The sequence below is a fragment of the Vulpes vulpes genome, chromosome 15, assembly GCF_048418805.1.
Source record: "Vulpes vulpes isolate BD-2025 chromosome 15, VulVul3, whole genome shotgun sequence".
NCBI lineage: Eukaryota > Metazoa > Chordata > Mammalia > Carnivora > Canidae > Vulpes > Vulpes vulpes.
Window position 1 is genome coordinate 93,617,489 of NC_132794.1, and position 14,422 is coordinate 93,631,910.

The following is a 14,422-nucleotide window of genomic DNA, read 5'->3' on the forward strand; positions in this document are numbered from 1 at the left end:
TGCCAAATATAATGACATCAAGAAGGTGAAGGAGGCATCAGAGAGTCCCTTTCAGGTCATCCTGGGGTACACTAAGGACCAGGTTGTCTCCTGTGACTTTAACAGGGACATCTACTTTTCCACCTTTGATGATGGGACTGGCATTACCCTCAATGACCACTTTGTCAAGCTCATTCCCTGGTACAACAATCAATTTGTCTACAACAACCAGGTGGTGAGCCTTATAGTCCATATGGCCTCCAAGAAGACCACGTGATAGCAAGTCCCAGTGATAGCAAGAGAAAGAGAGAGGCCCTCAGCTGCTGCGGAATCCTTACCCCAACTCATCCCCCAATATACTGAGAATCTCCTAACCTGAACAGTTTCCATCCCAGACCCCCTGAAAAGAGGGGGCTTGGGGAGCCCTACCTTGTTATGTGCCATCAATAAAATATACTGTCCCCAGCAAAGACAAAAACAAAACCTTTATACAGATGAAGTTAATTTCTGGTGACAGATGAGTGGTGAGGTGATGGGGGAGAGAAAAACCTAACTGAGTTATATGGAGACTATACAGCACAATGGAATCAATAAATAGATTGGGCCTATAAACCATTAACCTCCATCAGTGGAACCCTGAACAAGTGATTGAGCCTTATTTTCCTTGTCTACAAAATGTAAAGAACCTCTGTCCTTTCTAGTTCAAAACATTAGGAGGAGAATAACACTATAAATTACACATGTAAAAGTGCTTTGTTAACTGAAATTATTACTTCATCACTGGTATTTAGAGAGGAAGTACTTTGTTATACTATAGAAAATGTACTTGCCCACAGCTGAGTATGCTAGAGGAAACTGCTGAATACTTATTGAATTACCTGGAGAGAAACAGAACCGATACCGTTGGTAAAATAAAGCAGAGAAGAGATTCAGTGAGGGGATGCCTGACAAGATGATCTATTTTAGAGTTTTAAAAAACATATGCTAAGGAGAAGAAGGCAGCGCGGGCAACCTCGTCCCTCACATGTTATTTTATAAGCACAAGACAATCATCTTCAGGAAAATGAATACATGTTGAAGAAATGCAATGACATTGCATCTATACTATACCTTATCTGTCACACACAGACTGCCAGTGAAATGTTCCTGATCCCTTAGTTCAACGGCCTCTACCTTTCCACAGTAGAGTGAGAACACAAATCCAAGGCAACACAACAGAAAGCAACAATGTCAGTTACAGCAAAGGCTTGGAATCCAAAGTTAAGCTTCCCACAAGATACCTAGCTTGTCCTCTTAACTGCAGAGACTCTAAGAGCTGCACCAGGCAACGGAATAAAATGCTTACGTTAAACTCCATGAAAAAAAAAAAAAATCAAGACTCACAATACTAACTGCTGGTGTCCAAATTGTAGAAATCCTTTATTTAGTTTCCACCATGATGAGGGAAGGGAAGTTTCCTGATAATGCGTATTTACCCAAGTACCAAAAAGCTTTTTAAAAATACTATTCTGGATATAGATCTTATCAATTATTTTTCATACCTCCCTGTCTTCTTGAAGAGTCTTCTTTAACATTACTCTGGTCTTTTTATTTTATTTTTCTTTATTTTTTTTAATTTTTTTTTTATGATAGTCATACAGAGAGAGAGAGAGAGAGAGGTAGAGACATAGGCAGAGGGAGAAGCAGGCTCCATGCACCGGGAGCCCGACGTGGGACTCGATCCCGGGTCTCCAGGATTGTGCCCTGGGCCAAAGGCAGGCACCAAACTGCTGCACCACCCAGAGATCCCTAATCTGGTCTTTTTAATTTTAAAGGTATCAATATAAACATCTGCTACCATTCACTGCTATTTATAGCTACCGCCTCAGGTACCAGGTGTCTGTCCCTGGTCCACCAGAAATCCTAGACTGTCATATTTTAATTCTTCTACCTCCTAACTCTCCATCAGCTGTCCCTTGACAGTATTCATCAGTGTCATTCCTACCTTTTGCTTCATTTTACACTTAGTCCATGTCAGTGGCTCCAAGGGGCCCATGATAAAGGACAAGTGTATGGGCTCTCTGACAGTCCCCAGTTGCTCTCAAAGGCTGGGGCTGCTTCAAATGCAAAGTGAGGTGCTTCCACATACACTCAATGTCAAGGCACAATTGCTCTTACCTCCATAACTGTAGAAAGCATCTTTTTCTCTCCTTCCAATTACAGTTCCCAAGATCTCTACCTGCTTTATTGGATGCCCATTGTAAAAAAATACACCTGAAATTTAAAAAAAAAAAAAATCAGTCCTTTACAAATGGCAGGCCCCAAGAAATTCAGTCAGAAGTAGAAAGTTGGGCTTTAATGAAGTATGTACTAATGCAGAACAGAGAAAACCATTATCCAACTAGATTTGGTTAATCTTCTTTCCACTAGCGAAAATGAAAGGTGCCTCCTTGTCGACCTCTCACAAGGGGCTTAAAAACAGTCATTAGATTATGAGACCAAATCTATTTTGAGGGACTGCAAAAGAAAGAGAGGAAATCACAAGAAAGGTATCTTTGACTTTTTTACTAATGCTTTTCTAGGACACCAGTCATCATTTCTATGAATGAGCAATGACTTTTTTTTTTAAAGAGAAGATAATTAGGTTATAAAACACTGCTCTCTGGAGCCAGCAAATTATAACAACTCAAAAACTTCTCTTTTTTTTTTAAAGCTTTATCTTATAGAGAGAGAGTGCGCAAGTGAGTGTGTGCGTGGGCAAGTGAATGGGAGGAGGGGCAGAGGGAGAGAATCTTCAAGCAGATTCTCTGCTGACTATGGAGCCTGATGCAGGCCTCGATCCCACAACCCATGAGATCATGACTTGAGCCGAAACCAAAAGTCAGATGCTTAACCAATTGAGGCACCCAGGTGCCCCCAAAGCTCCTCTTTTTTAAAACTCTATTTTCAAAACCCAGAGGACAGATGCCAACAGGCAGGTTCCTGCCAGAGGAGAAACCTGAGAAGAGAAACTTTACACTAATACTCAGAGGCCTTTTTTTGGACCTGCGAAGGGACACAGGGACTCCTGGCTGCAGTGAGTTCCTAACTCCAACTTCAGGTCCCAGGGCTGTCCTGACTCCTGCAGAGTTTCCTGTCTGCAGCCCCCTAACATCCTTACTATTTTGGCCTAAAATACTTGTATGTGCATGTATCTCTTATAGCTAATGAATCCAGACTAAAATCCTCTCCAGCCTGTTTTTTCCCCCTATGAGGGCCAAATTCTTTACTTTCAGAAAGACACTATAACTGTTTAAATGGCAATTTCCTTTTTACATAAAGATCTAAACTGTAAACAAACATTCATGAGCATAGACATTTGGCCACATTCTTCCTCCCCACCAAGCCTGGTCAGAGCCTCTCTCCTCCATATCCATGGGGCTGGGGGGTGGGACAGACCTGTGGGCTGAACCCTGAGGCCCTTCAAAACCCCCAGACTGGCTTCCACTGACAGCTCTCTTGTACCCCATGTGGCTAAAGGGGCTGAGGACTAGTCACTCATGACAAGTCTCAGAGGATGGATAAGGAGGCTCTGAGCTTCAGTCAGCTGGAGATGCTAGAGAGTGAGATGTGCTTGGAAGGAAAAAATGGTAGCAAATTCAGCCTAAAGGAGGGCCCTCTCCCTGGCAGAGCATCCTTCTCAAGATGATTTAGTGGATTAGAGACCATGCGCAGAGCAAAGGAGGCGTGGTGGGGGGCCACACAAGGGAAGGAGCCGGAGTCACTCTCACCCTCAAAGGAGGGTCACCCTCTTCCAGGAACACTTAGGCTGAGTGGGGACAAACTGGCTCCACAGAAAAGCCATGAAATTTTAAGAGCAAGACAGTTTGGATCGACTTCTCCTGAGTTCTTATGACTGATATCCGGGTCCTTTAGTTACTACCTTTGATGATGAGACCCTTGGGGCCTCTGCCCCTGCCTCCCTGCACTGGCCAAACACAAAGGAAAAAGGGTGACTTCAGAGGGAGAGCCCTACAGGACCTCTGCAGACAAGTTCAGACTTCCCAGTAGCAGAAAGAAGTTATTTTATTTTTATGTGTGTATACATATATATATGTATATATATATACACTTATATAAATAAATGTTTATACTTATATATTTTTTATTTATACACTTTTATTATTCATTACAGTATATTATGCTATATAAAGTATATATACTTTTATTTATTTATTATTTCATATTATTAACTCCATAATATGCCAATCACGAGCTAGTTTTCAGCAGTTACATTCCCTCGATCACAGCTGCAGAAGGATGTGATCAATTGGAAAACAGGGAGACCAGAGACACGGCGGGAGGTGACATCACACAGCCTCAGAAGGAAGTTTAAATCGGGAGAACAAGCCTCATCTAGGGATGTGGGCACAGGGTCCTCTACTGAAGTATACCCTGGCACCATGCCCTGCCATGCTAGCAGGCAAAGAGCTATGACATGGCACTGCTTTGTTTTGCTGTAGGACCAGGTGGGGCTTGGAGTGGCCTCAGCTCCAGGCTGTTCTCTGGTTTCAGCCAGCCCTTTCTGCTTCCCTAAATGCACTGGACAGGTAGTAACACTTTCTGTTTGTGCACTGAGCAGAGCAAAGTTAGAAAGAACTGTTTTCTGGAACCTGACTGGCCTTCCTTGACCCCATCTCAATGGTCTGTCCTGGTTGCCAGGCATTTGTTTGCATTAGAGACAGAACACTCTACAGGGTTCCATATGGTCAGTTACGGCCCCCAGGACATTAGTAGTAGGAAGCAAAACTGTGGAATCCTTGGGAGCCACTGGGGAGCCCAGTACCTGCCCCTGAAATGTCTCTCCAGCTGGTTCTAGACCCACTACGGGGTGCTCTGCTGGTGACGTCTGAAAACTTGACACAGTCCCAGGATTCTCTGGGTTTCCCTAGGACACCCTGGTATGTGCTGCTATGGTGTTTGTAAAGAGCCGATATCGTTTGAGAATGGGAAAAGAGCTAGCCAAAAGGTGCTCTGCCCGGGTTGAAGCATACAAAAAAGTGATAAGACTGGACAAGACTGGACTAATGACAGAAGCCAGTAAAGTCAAGTCACCTGTGATGGAGGCCAATCCTGCAACGTTAAAAACTGGGTTGGGCCATTCAATGAAAATGTGAACAGGTCTTTACTTGAGGACACAACAGACTTGCTTAAAAAAAAAAAGTAGAGAAAAAGTAGCCCCCTAAACTTTATCTTCTAGAGTGACAATGGCTCACCTTCAAGGTCAGACACTCAAAGATGCAAAAAATCCTTCTAATCTCAAGTGATTGATGCAGAAAATATCTCAAAAGCATCTCTGGGGGCACCTGGTGGCTCAGTTGGTTAAGTGTCAACCTTCAACTCAGGTCACCATCCCAGGGTCCTGGGATTGAGCCCCATGTAGGGCTCCCGGCTCAGTGGGGATCCTGCCTCCCCCCTCCTTCTCGCGCGCACTCTCTCTCTCTCTCAAATAAATAATTTTTTTTTTTTTTTAAAAAAAGCATCTCTGAACAACGAAAACGAATTCAGAAGAAAATAACACATGGCTTGAATCAAAACATTCAGAGAAAATCAAGTGAGGAGGAAACACACTGCTTGGGACTAGAGTGGACACTTCCCTAAGCACAGAGCAACATGAACCACAGTCTCAGAAGCACAAGCAACAACACTACGGTGGGAGGCACGATGAGAACTGGAGAGGACCACTTCCTTCTATCAACAAGATTCTCTCCCACGACAAAAGAGCTAAAATATATATATATATATATATATATATATATATATATATATATATATATATATGGAAGGTGGCTCCACCGACTGAAAGAAAGATAAGAGAAAATAACCAAGATAACAGATACTGGCTGAGGAGGAGTTGGAGCTGCCGGCCTTCCCCAGGCAGTCCTTCTGCTTCAGCTGCCTTTGTTCCAGGTGCTGACCATCAGGTCCCAGGAAGGAGGGTCATGCCAGGAGGGTTCAGGGATCCAGGGTTACACACTGTGTGATGCAGCTTTCACAGCAGCCCATCCCTGAACAGCCACCACCATAGCAAGACAGTCGCCTATTTTCACTTTTTTTTTTTTTAAGATTTTTAAAAATTTATTAGAGAGAGAGCACAAGCAGGGGGAATGGCAGAGGGAGAGGGAGAAGTAGGTTCCTCACTGAGGAGGGAGCCCAATGCAGGGCTCGATCCCAGAACCCTGGGATCATTACCTGAGCTGAAGGGAAACGCTTAACCAAATGAGCCACCCAGGCACCCTTGTTTTCTCTTTTTAAAGTAATTTTATATCTTTTTAGTCTAACTGCCATTATTTAATTGATGTCCAACAGCATTCAAATTCCTAAGATACTACTTTTAATATGACTCTTATGAATACACTATTTCCTCTTCATCGGACCCTCTAGAATTACATAACATATATGTATTATATTTTGACTTAAACAACAGATAATAGTTATCCCATTATTCAAGTCTGACAGGGATATTTAGAATAATAAAGAGTATTGCTGTATGTGATAAACAAGAAGATAAAGCCAAAAAGACCCCAAAACTAGGACATCTGAGTGGCTCAGTCAGTTAAGCAGCCAACTGTTGATTTCATCTCAGGTCATCACCTCGTGGGTCGTGAAACTGAGCCCCTTGTCGGGCTCCACACTCAGGGGAAGTCTACCTTAAGATTCTCTCCCTCTGCTCCTTCCCCAACACTCACTCACTGTCTCTCAAAAATAAATAAATAAATCTTTTAAAAAAAGACGCTAAAACCTATAAACACCACCACCACTACCACTACAAACTTCAAGTATTTATTAGTGTAAACATAAATTTGCGGATTAATTTAAAGGAGCTGACATTTTGCAACCATTTTGCAAGGCAATTCTGATGGTAAACATGCAGAGTAAGGTCAAATTTCAAGTTAAAGGCACGGTTTCCCAAAAAATTGCTCTTTTAGTCAGTGGCCCTAAATTTGGGTGTTCTCAGGCCACCCACACTTCTGACCAACTGGCTACAAATTCGAAGAGTCCTTAAATCTCTCAGCTTTGATAATTTGTTAGAATGGCACACAACTCAGAAAGGTACTAGATTTATGACTACAGTTTTACAATAAAGGGTACAAATCAGGACTATCTAAAGAGATACATCAGACAAGGCCTGGGAAAGTCCAAACACAAAGCTTCCACATCCACAGAACACATTACCCTCCTGACAAATCAATGTATGATTATCAACCAGGAAAAGTCACCTGAGCCCTGGTGTCCAGAGGTTTTTTGGGTTTTTTTTTTTAAGATTTTATTTATTTATTCATGATCGAGAGAGAGAGAGAGAGAGAGAGAGAGAGAGAGAGAGGTGCAAAGACACAGGCAGACAGAGAAGCAGGCTCCACGCAGGAAGCCTGATGTGGGACTTGATCTCGGAACTCCAGGATCATGCCCTGGGCCAAAGGCAGGGGCTAAACCACTGAGCCACCCAAGCATCCCTGTCCAGAGTTTTTATTTGGGTTTCATTATGCAGGCATGACTGAACCATTGGCCACACTTCAACTCAATCTCCAGCACCTCTCCTTTCCTAAGGAGTTGGGCTGATGTCACCTGGTTGGAAATCCCAGTCCTCTAATCATGTGGCTGTTCTTTCAGACATGGACAGCCCTTAGCCTCAAAACCAAACCAAACACAACACAAAAATAAGAACCGAGACAAGGGGAATTTCCACCCCTTAGAGCCTTACAGTATAATCTAAAGAGGATCTCCCTCATGAAATTATGGTTGGTGTCTGCTTCAACCATGATGCTTCATTTTAAAAACTGTTAAGAGTCAGCAGTTAGGTTGTTAACAGGATGCTTGGAGGCCAGCAAAGGGGGAGTCATGGCTAACTATTAGGGGGAAGGTCAGAGATGGGTCCTGGCAGTACTCCAAAAACAAAGTCACACGAGGCTACATCACACCAAACAGGCTCCAGACAAAGAAGGTCAAAAACCCTGGCCAAGGAAGGGAGAAAAGGCATAAAACCCTGCTCCCCCAAAAAAACTCCTTCCTCGAGTAATAAATGTTCCATCCCCTAATTAGCTGTCTAAAAGACAGGAACTCAAAACCTAGGGTGCAACTCTCCTTTGAGTTCACCTGCTCTCACATCTGAAGTACACTCTTTGTTTAAATTATTTTATTTAAATTCAATTAATTAACATAGAGTCTATTATTAGCTTCAGACGTAGAGTTCAGTGATTCATCAGTTGCATACGACACCCAGTGCTCATTATATCACACACCCTCCTGAATGCCCATCACCTAGTTACCCCACCCTCCCACCTACCTCCCCAATAGCAACCCTCTGTTTGATTCCTACAGTTAAAAGTCTCTTAGGGTTTGTCCCCCTCTTTGCTGAGGGTGTACTCTCACTTTAATAACCTTTCCGATTTGCACCACTCAACTTTTATGTCTGGTCTTTCCTTGAATTCTTTCTTGCAATGAGATCAAGAACCTCTGGCAATATCCCTGGGAAGGGCTGGATGGAGGCCTCAGGGTCAAGAGTCTCCCTAGTCCACCTGGCAACAAAATCACATCTGAATATCAGTGTTACAGCAAAGACCATCAGGATCAGGTTTCCTTGATTTGCTGTTAATACATCATAAAGTACTTCATCCACAGGAAGTGTTAAGTCCCTATCATGTCCTGAAATTTCCTTGAGCACCTTCATTAAGACCTTCTTTCAAATGCAAGGCTGGCATTTGGTGTGAATTACTTTCTTCCAGAGATGAGCTATGAAGAATATCCGCCTGTTCTGGAAAATGGACAACTGTGGGGGAGGACGACTGCGTTCCAAGAAAAGAACAAAACCAGACCATTTCCAACAATAATTAGGAAAACCAAGGTGTGGTGAAAAATCTGCATAAAAGGCTTTAGAATAAGGTCATCCAAATATATTTGTACATAGAACTGGAAACACATAAAACATCCTTTCATTAAAACTGTGCATATTTGAGATTCTTGACTACTTCTGACTCACTCCTTGCTATTCATTCAAAACGGCAGAGTTTAACCAAACTTCTCATATAACACAGTAAAGTGAAGATCCATACACAGCTATGTGAATTATTTAAATCTACCCCAAATTATATTTGTTATATTTTTAGGTATGAATAACCTATCTTTAGTAACCAACACTTTAAAATACACAGTTTTCTTTAATTTTACATTTATTTATAATGCTTTGCTGCCCAACTACCATTTTCTTTTCTTTTCTTTTTTTTTTTTTTTTTTTTTGAGGGCTCACTACATGCCAGGCACTGTTCTAAGCACTGGAATTACACAGCTGAATAAGGCAGATGACATCTTTCCTCTCAGGAAGTTTATAACTTGGTTCTGATTAATTGAAAACAAAACAAGGGGATCCCTGGGTGGAGCAGCGGTTTGGCGCCTGCCTTTGGCCCAGGGCGCGATCCTGGACACCCGGGATCGAATCCCACGTCGGGCTCCCGGTGCATGGAGCCTGCTTCTCCCTCTGCCTGTGTCTCTGCTTCTCTCTCTCTCACTGTGTGCCTATCATGAATGAATAAAATTTAAAAAAAAAAAAAAAAAGGTCACCTTTAAAAAAAAAAAAAAATGAAAACAAAACAAAACCCCATAAGAAAATCAGACCTGGGACGCCTGGGTGGCTCAGCGATTTCGCGCCTGCCTTTGGCCCAGGGCCTGATCCTGGAGTCAGGATCCAGTCCTACATCGGGCTCCCTGCACGGAGCCTGCTTCTCTGTCTGCCTATGTCTCTGCCTCTCTCTTTCTCTGTGTGTGTCTCTCAGGAAAGAAAGAAAAGATCAGACCTGGTTAATCCCCACTTTTACAAAGAAGACACCTAAGCTTTACAGGTGAGTCACATGCCCAGGCCAGGGAATAAGGCCTAGAGACATCTGGTCCAGTGAGCTTTCTTTCCACCAAGAGCTGTCCCAAAGAAAAACAACTGAGCATATTAAAATATGAAAGACCTCAACCGCAGACAAAAACATTCCTGGGTACAAAGGTTACTTCTCCAAGCATGTATTTTTAAAAAAAAAAAAAAAAAAAGTAAGAATTAGGCTTTTTAACTTGCACAGAAATGAACTCATTCGAGAGTCCACGCTAGGTCATTTTCAGAGCAGGCAGCACAGAAGGCTCTCCTGAAAGCCACTTATGCCCCGGCTTTGTGCAGCTTTGAAGAAACAAGGGTGAGGTGCAGGGAGGTGCAGGCAGGTGCAGCACTGGGCAACCTCCAAGCTCACCAGCCACATACCTTGTACCTGGCGGGACTCCTTCAAGTTCAGGATATCCCTGATGTAGAGTTTTGCAAAGGCTAAGAATACCGGATCCAAACCCCACAGGAGGGAAGGGGGCTCCTCTTCACACTGGCTGGATTCAGACTGCATCGGGAGGCTGGGCTTTGGCTTGCAGCCAACCCTGAAAGGCTCTGCGTCACTGCGTCGAGGATCTGGAGGGGAGACAGAAAAATATCAGGATGCAAAGCGTTTAAAGCGGTGAAACTGGCACGGCCCCGAGGCTGCTGGGGCGGCTGTGCGGAAGGCTGGGAGGGGTAAGCCGCGGGGTCCCGCGCCCGACAAGATCACGCCACGGGCCCGAGGCACCGAGGCGCTCCTCAGGGCTCTCCCTCTGGAATCTCTGCCCACCAGCGTGTTTCTCCTTCCCCAAGGCACCAGCTTCAAAACGCCTGCACGTTCACTCTGCACCTGCGGGAGATACGTCCAGACACGCGCACCCTGAGCCGCTGATGGGCGGGGTCCAGGGAGGAGCGGGCGCCCTCGTGGCCCAACTCCGGCGGCTCAGGGCGGGTGGGCCTGGGCGCCGCTCGGCCCCGGCACCTTCCGGTCTGGGGATGAGCTTGGGGAAAGGAGGAAAACGGAAACGAAAAGCAGACCCGCTCGAAGCCCCTCCCGCCGCGCTCCCGCCCCCAGCCCCCGACCCCCGGGAGCGCGCAGGCCCGGCCCTTCCGGCGCTCGCAGGCCGCGGTGCGCGGGGCCCAGGTCGCCTCCGCCCCCGGGCCGCCGCCAACCCACCTCTCCCGGCCCCGGCCGCCCCTCCCGGCCGCAGGCGCCTCGCCGCGGCTCCCGCGAGGCCCCGCCCACCCCGCGAGGCCCCGCCCCCAGCCTCGGGCAGGTGGCGGCGCAGCTGCCTCGGTGCGTGTTGGCCCGCGCGGTGCTGCGCGCTCCCTCCGCCCGGCCTTCCCGGGCTTCCGCTGGAGCCCCGAGCGAGCCCAGGCTTCCGAGGCCTGCTGCCCGACCCTGCCGTCCCTGCCGCCCAAACCCCGTCTTCCGAGTCTCCCTCCCACCCTGTTCCCCGCTAGTGGTAGGACGCCGAGTCAGGACCCCCAGGGCCTTGGGACTGGTTCTTGCGTGGAGAGGGGTTGGAGGAGGAGGGGAGAAGTGGGGCTTGGTTCCTGACATACTCGATATTAAATGAACGAATAAAAAAACGCAATACCAAGAGCAGGATTACCCTGCGGCATATTGTAAGTGCTGATTTCTACTTGGTGAGCGAGCTGCTCATACACACACGTGCACACGCACCCTCGGGTTCTCTGGTCTCCCCGGGAGATAACGTCTCCATCTAAAGGTGAGCCCTTGAGCGAAGGTGAGGACTTGGCTCTACCCAAGGTTTACCCCGACAGGATCATGACAATAAATTTCGTTTCTTTTCCTCCTATTCGGTCTACACTCTGGAGTGTTGTACACTTGAGAATTTTGAAAAACTGGCATTCTGATAAATCGTGGCTGCCTTGATGGTGCTTGTCTCCATTGGTCCTAATTTAAAGTGAGAAAAGATAGCCACATTCCACTCCCACAAATAAATAAGCTAGGTCATGAAGTTACTCAAGATGGCAAGAGTTCTTCCTAATTTATAGGGACTCTAAAATGGATGGAGGAGTAGAGGTCACTCTGGCAGGCGGTTCCCCGGGGGAGGCAGGTAGTGGCCAAAGAGATAATTACTAAACTATTTAGCAGAGAAGGAACTTCAAGCATCTGGAATGGAAAATGTGTGTCATTAGGAGGATGGCAATTAATTACAACCGTGACCACTGAAAAACAACCCTTGGCAAAGTATAGCTTTGTCCATATTCTATTGCAATGAACAATTGTTTCTGTGGAGTTTAAGGTTCATTGGAGAGAAGACACCTTTTTGATAGGAGGGAGGGTCTCTTGGAGGAAGCACATCCAGAAGGACACCCAGGATAGGTGCTTCTGGCTGACCTATCAAATGAGGAGAGACAGGTGACATTTTCCTGATCGCACGCATCAGTTCCAGGGTGGAACCCAAGAAGAAAATCACTGCTGTGTGTACTCAGAGTCTGAGACTTCAGGAGTGACTCTTGTGGTTCATTCACATGTAGATAAGAGCTAGAGATAAGAGTCCCTGGGGACTCCAAACTTACCAGTAGCCTTGGGGAGGGCCATACCCACATGGGGTGAGCAGAGCAGACTGCCCGTGACAGTTGTCTTTTACAATAAAGGGTGGATTCCTTGGACATCAGTGATGTTTCTTTTGATCTGAGCTTAAAACTTGGACTAACAGGTTGCAACTGAAACCCAAGGTGAGATGTAGGACAGAATTTCCAGACTGTAGAAGAATTTGGAGGACTTTAGGAGGATCTTCCTCCTGTCATCTTCATCAAAATAGACTCCGGGTTCCCCACTCCACTGCTGAGAGATGTGCAAAGAGATTCCTGAGATCGTGCACACTGGAGGGACCTTCAGCTTGGGACTCCACTACACAGCAAAGCAGATATTTCAAAACCCAGTAGTCAAAGCTTAATGCTGGGAACCTTTCTTATGGAACCTGCTGCTGTACTTCTCAGTGTGAAATAATGCTTGGTTTTTTGTTTGTTCTGTTTTTTAAGATTTTATTTATGCATGAGAGACACACAGAGAGAGGCGGGGACATAGGCAGAGAGAGAAGCAGGGTCCCTGCGTGGAGCCTGATGTGGGACTCGATCCCAGGACTCTGGAATCACGACCTGAACCAAAGGCAGACACTCAACCACTGAGCTACCCAGGTAACCCAATGCTTGGTTTTGCAAACACTATTGCCCGGCTGGACAATTTTTTGCTGGAAAGTTAAGATTTTAGCAAATGCTTCTGGAAATGGAGGGGGTTGAACTGCATATCTCCTACCTCAAAGTTCAAACTATCCTGCCTTAACCATTTTGGCATTTTACTGGTAGGACAGAGTTTGTCCCCTTGTATATTGGGTTTGATTTTCTGTCTGAAGTTTATAATAAACATAACTTATCAAAATTTTTATTATGTGACTCTTATAACCCTGGGGGGATATCTTTGGTCACCAGCATACCTTGAACACTCTGTGTGATATGGGGGAGCACTAACAATTTTCATTTCACTGGAGCAAAAAGAGTGATGCATGTAATATATCAAATAACAAAGCAAGAGGATAAATTTCAAGTAAGCACAGAATGTGTGGCCTGGATAATAACTACTGTACAAGTTATAGGAGGTGAATGGAGGAGGGGACTCATTAAGTAAGATAACATATGTAACTGCTAGAACAAAGGAAACACTAAATACATACATATAAGGGCAGCCCAGGTGGCTCAGTGGTTTAGCCCCGCCTTCAGCCCCTGAGGGCCTGATCTGGAGACTTGGGATCCAGTCCCACATCCGGCTCCCTGCATGGAGCCTGCTTCTCCCTCTGCATGTCTCTCTCTCTCTCTCTCTCTCTCATAAATAAATAAATAAAATCTTTTAAAAAAGACATACATAGGGATCCCTGGGTGGCACAGCGGTTTGGCGCCTGCCTTTGGCCGAGGGCGCGATCCTGGAGACCTGGGATCGAATCCCACGTCGGGCTCCCGGTGCATGGAGCCTGCTTCTCCCTCTGCCTATGTCTCTGCCTCTCTCTCTCTCTCTGTGTGTGTGACTATCATAAATAAATAAAAATTTTAAAAAAAGAAAAAAAAGACATACATATAAACTATTATTATTATTAACTATGGAGGTGGGATTTAAGCTGGGGTTTGAGACTGGAGGAGCTGTTCGTTTATGCGTGGAACATACTCGTAAAGCACTTGTTAAGCCCTATACTAGACACTGGGGGTATGAAGGAGATAGGACAGACTGGGAAGAGCCTTTATGGAGCTTCTGTTCTGTTGGGGGAAGGAAGGAGGACAGAAGAGAGGATAAGCAAAATGAGTGGAGATGGTTCTCAGTGCTTTGAAGGAAATAAACAATGTATTATAATCACTCATAATGAGGTACGAGATGTACTCTGCATGGATTGACTTTCATCACATGAGATGAAGCGACCTTCAGGATGAGACCTGAAGGTCAACCATGAAAAATGCTAAAGAAAGAGCATTCTAGGCAGCTAAGTAATGGGGAATGTCTGGAGGTAGGAAAGTACTTTCCTGATGGAGAAACAAAGAAAGTGTGAGGGAAGAGATAGGCAGATGGCAGAT

General features: G+C 45.4%; 1 protein-coding gene across 42 annotated transcripts in view; it reads right to left on the reverse strand.

Annotated features, from left to right (window-relative positions):
- Nucleotides 1-11,138, reverse strand: part of STN1 (STN1 subunit of CST complex) — a 62,599-nt gene extending 51,461 nt beyond the window's left edge. For 12 of the 42 annotated variants that reach the window (XR_011997564.1, XR_011997563.1, XM_072739909.1 and 9 more), the window contains exons 1-4: nucleotides 10,623-10,809; nucleotides 10,232-10,426; nucleotides 8,400-8,513; nucleotides 2,137-2,232 (exon numbers count right to left, since the gene is read on the reverse strand). Coding sequence is in view for 37 of the 42 variants with exons in the window: in XM_072739909.1 (XP_072596010.1) it covers nucleotides 2,137-2,232; nucleotides 8,400-8,513; nucleotides 10,232-10,364 (343 nt within the window). In the remaining 5 variants the exon portion in view is untranslated. Of the gene's footprint in view, nucleotides 1-2,136; nucleotides 2,233-8,399; nucleotides 8,514-10,231; nucleotides 10,427-10,622; nucleotides 10,976-11,009 lie in introns of those variants that run through there. The other 30 variants (XR_011997567.1, XM_072739922.1, XM_072739916.1 and 27 more) reach the window with 19 other exon arrangements.
- Between the last annotated feature and the right edge of the window lie 3,284 nt (nucleotides 11,139-14,422).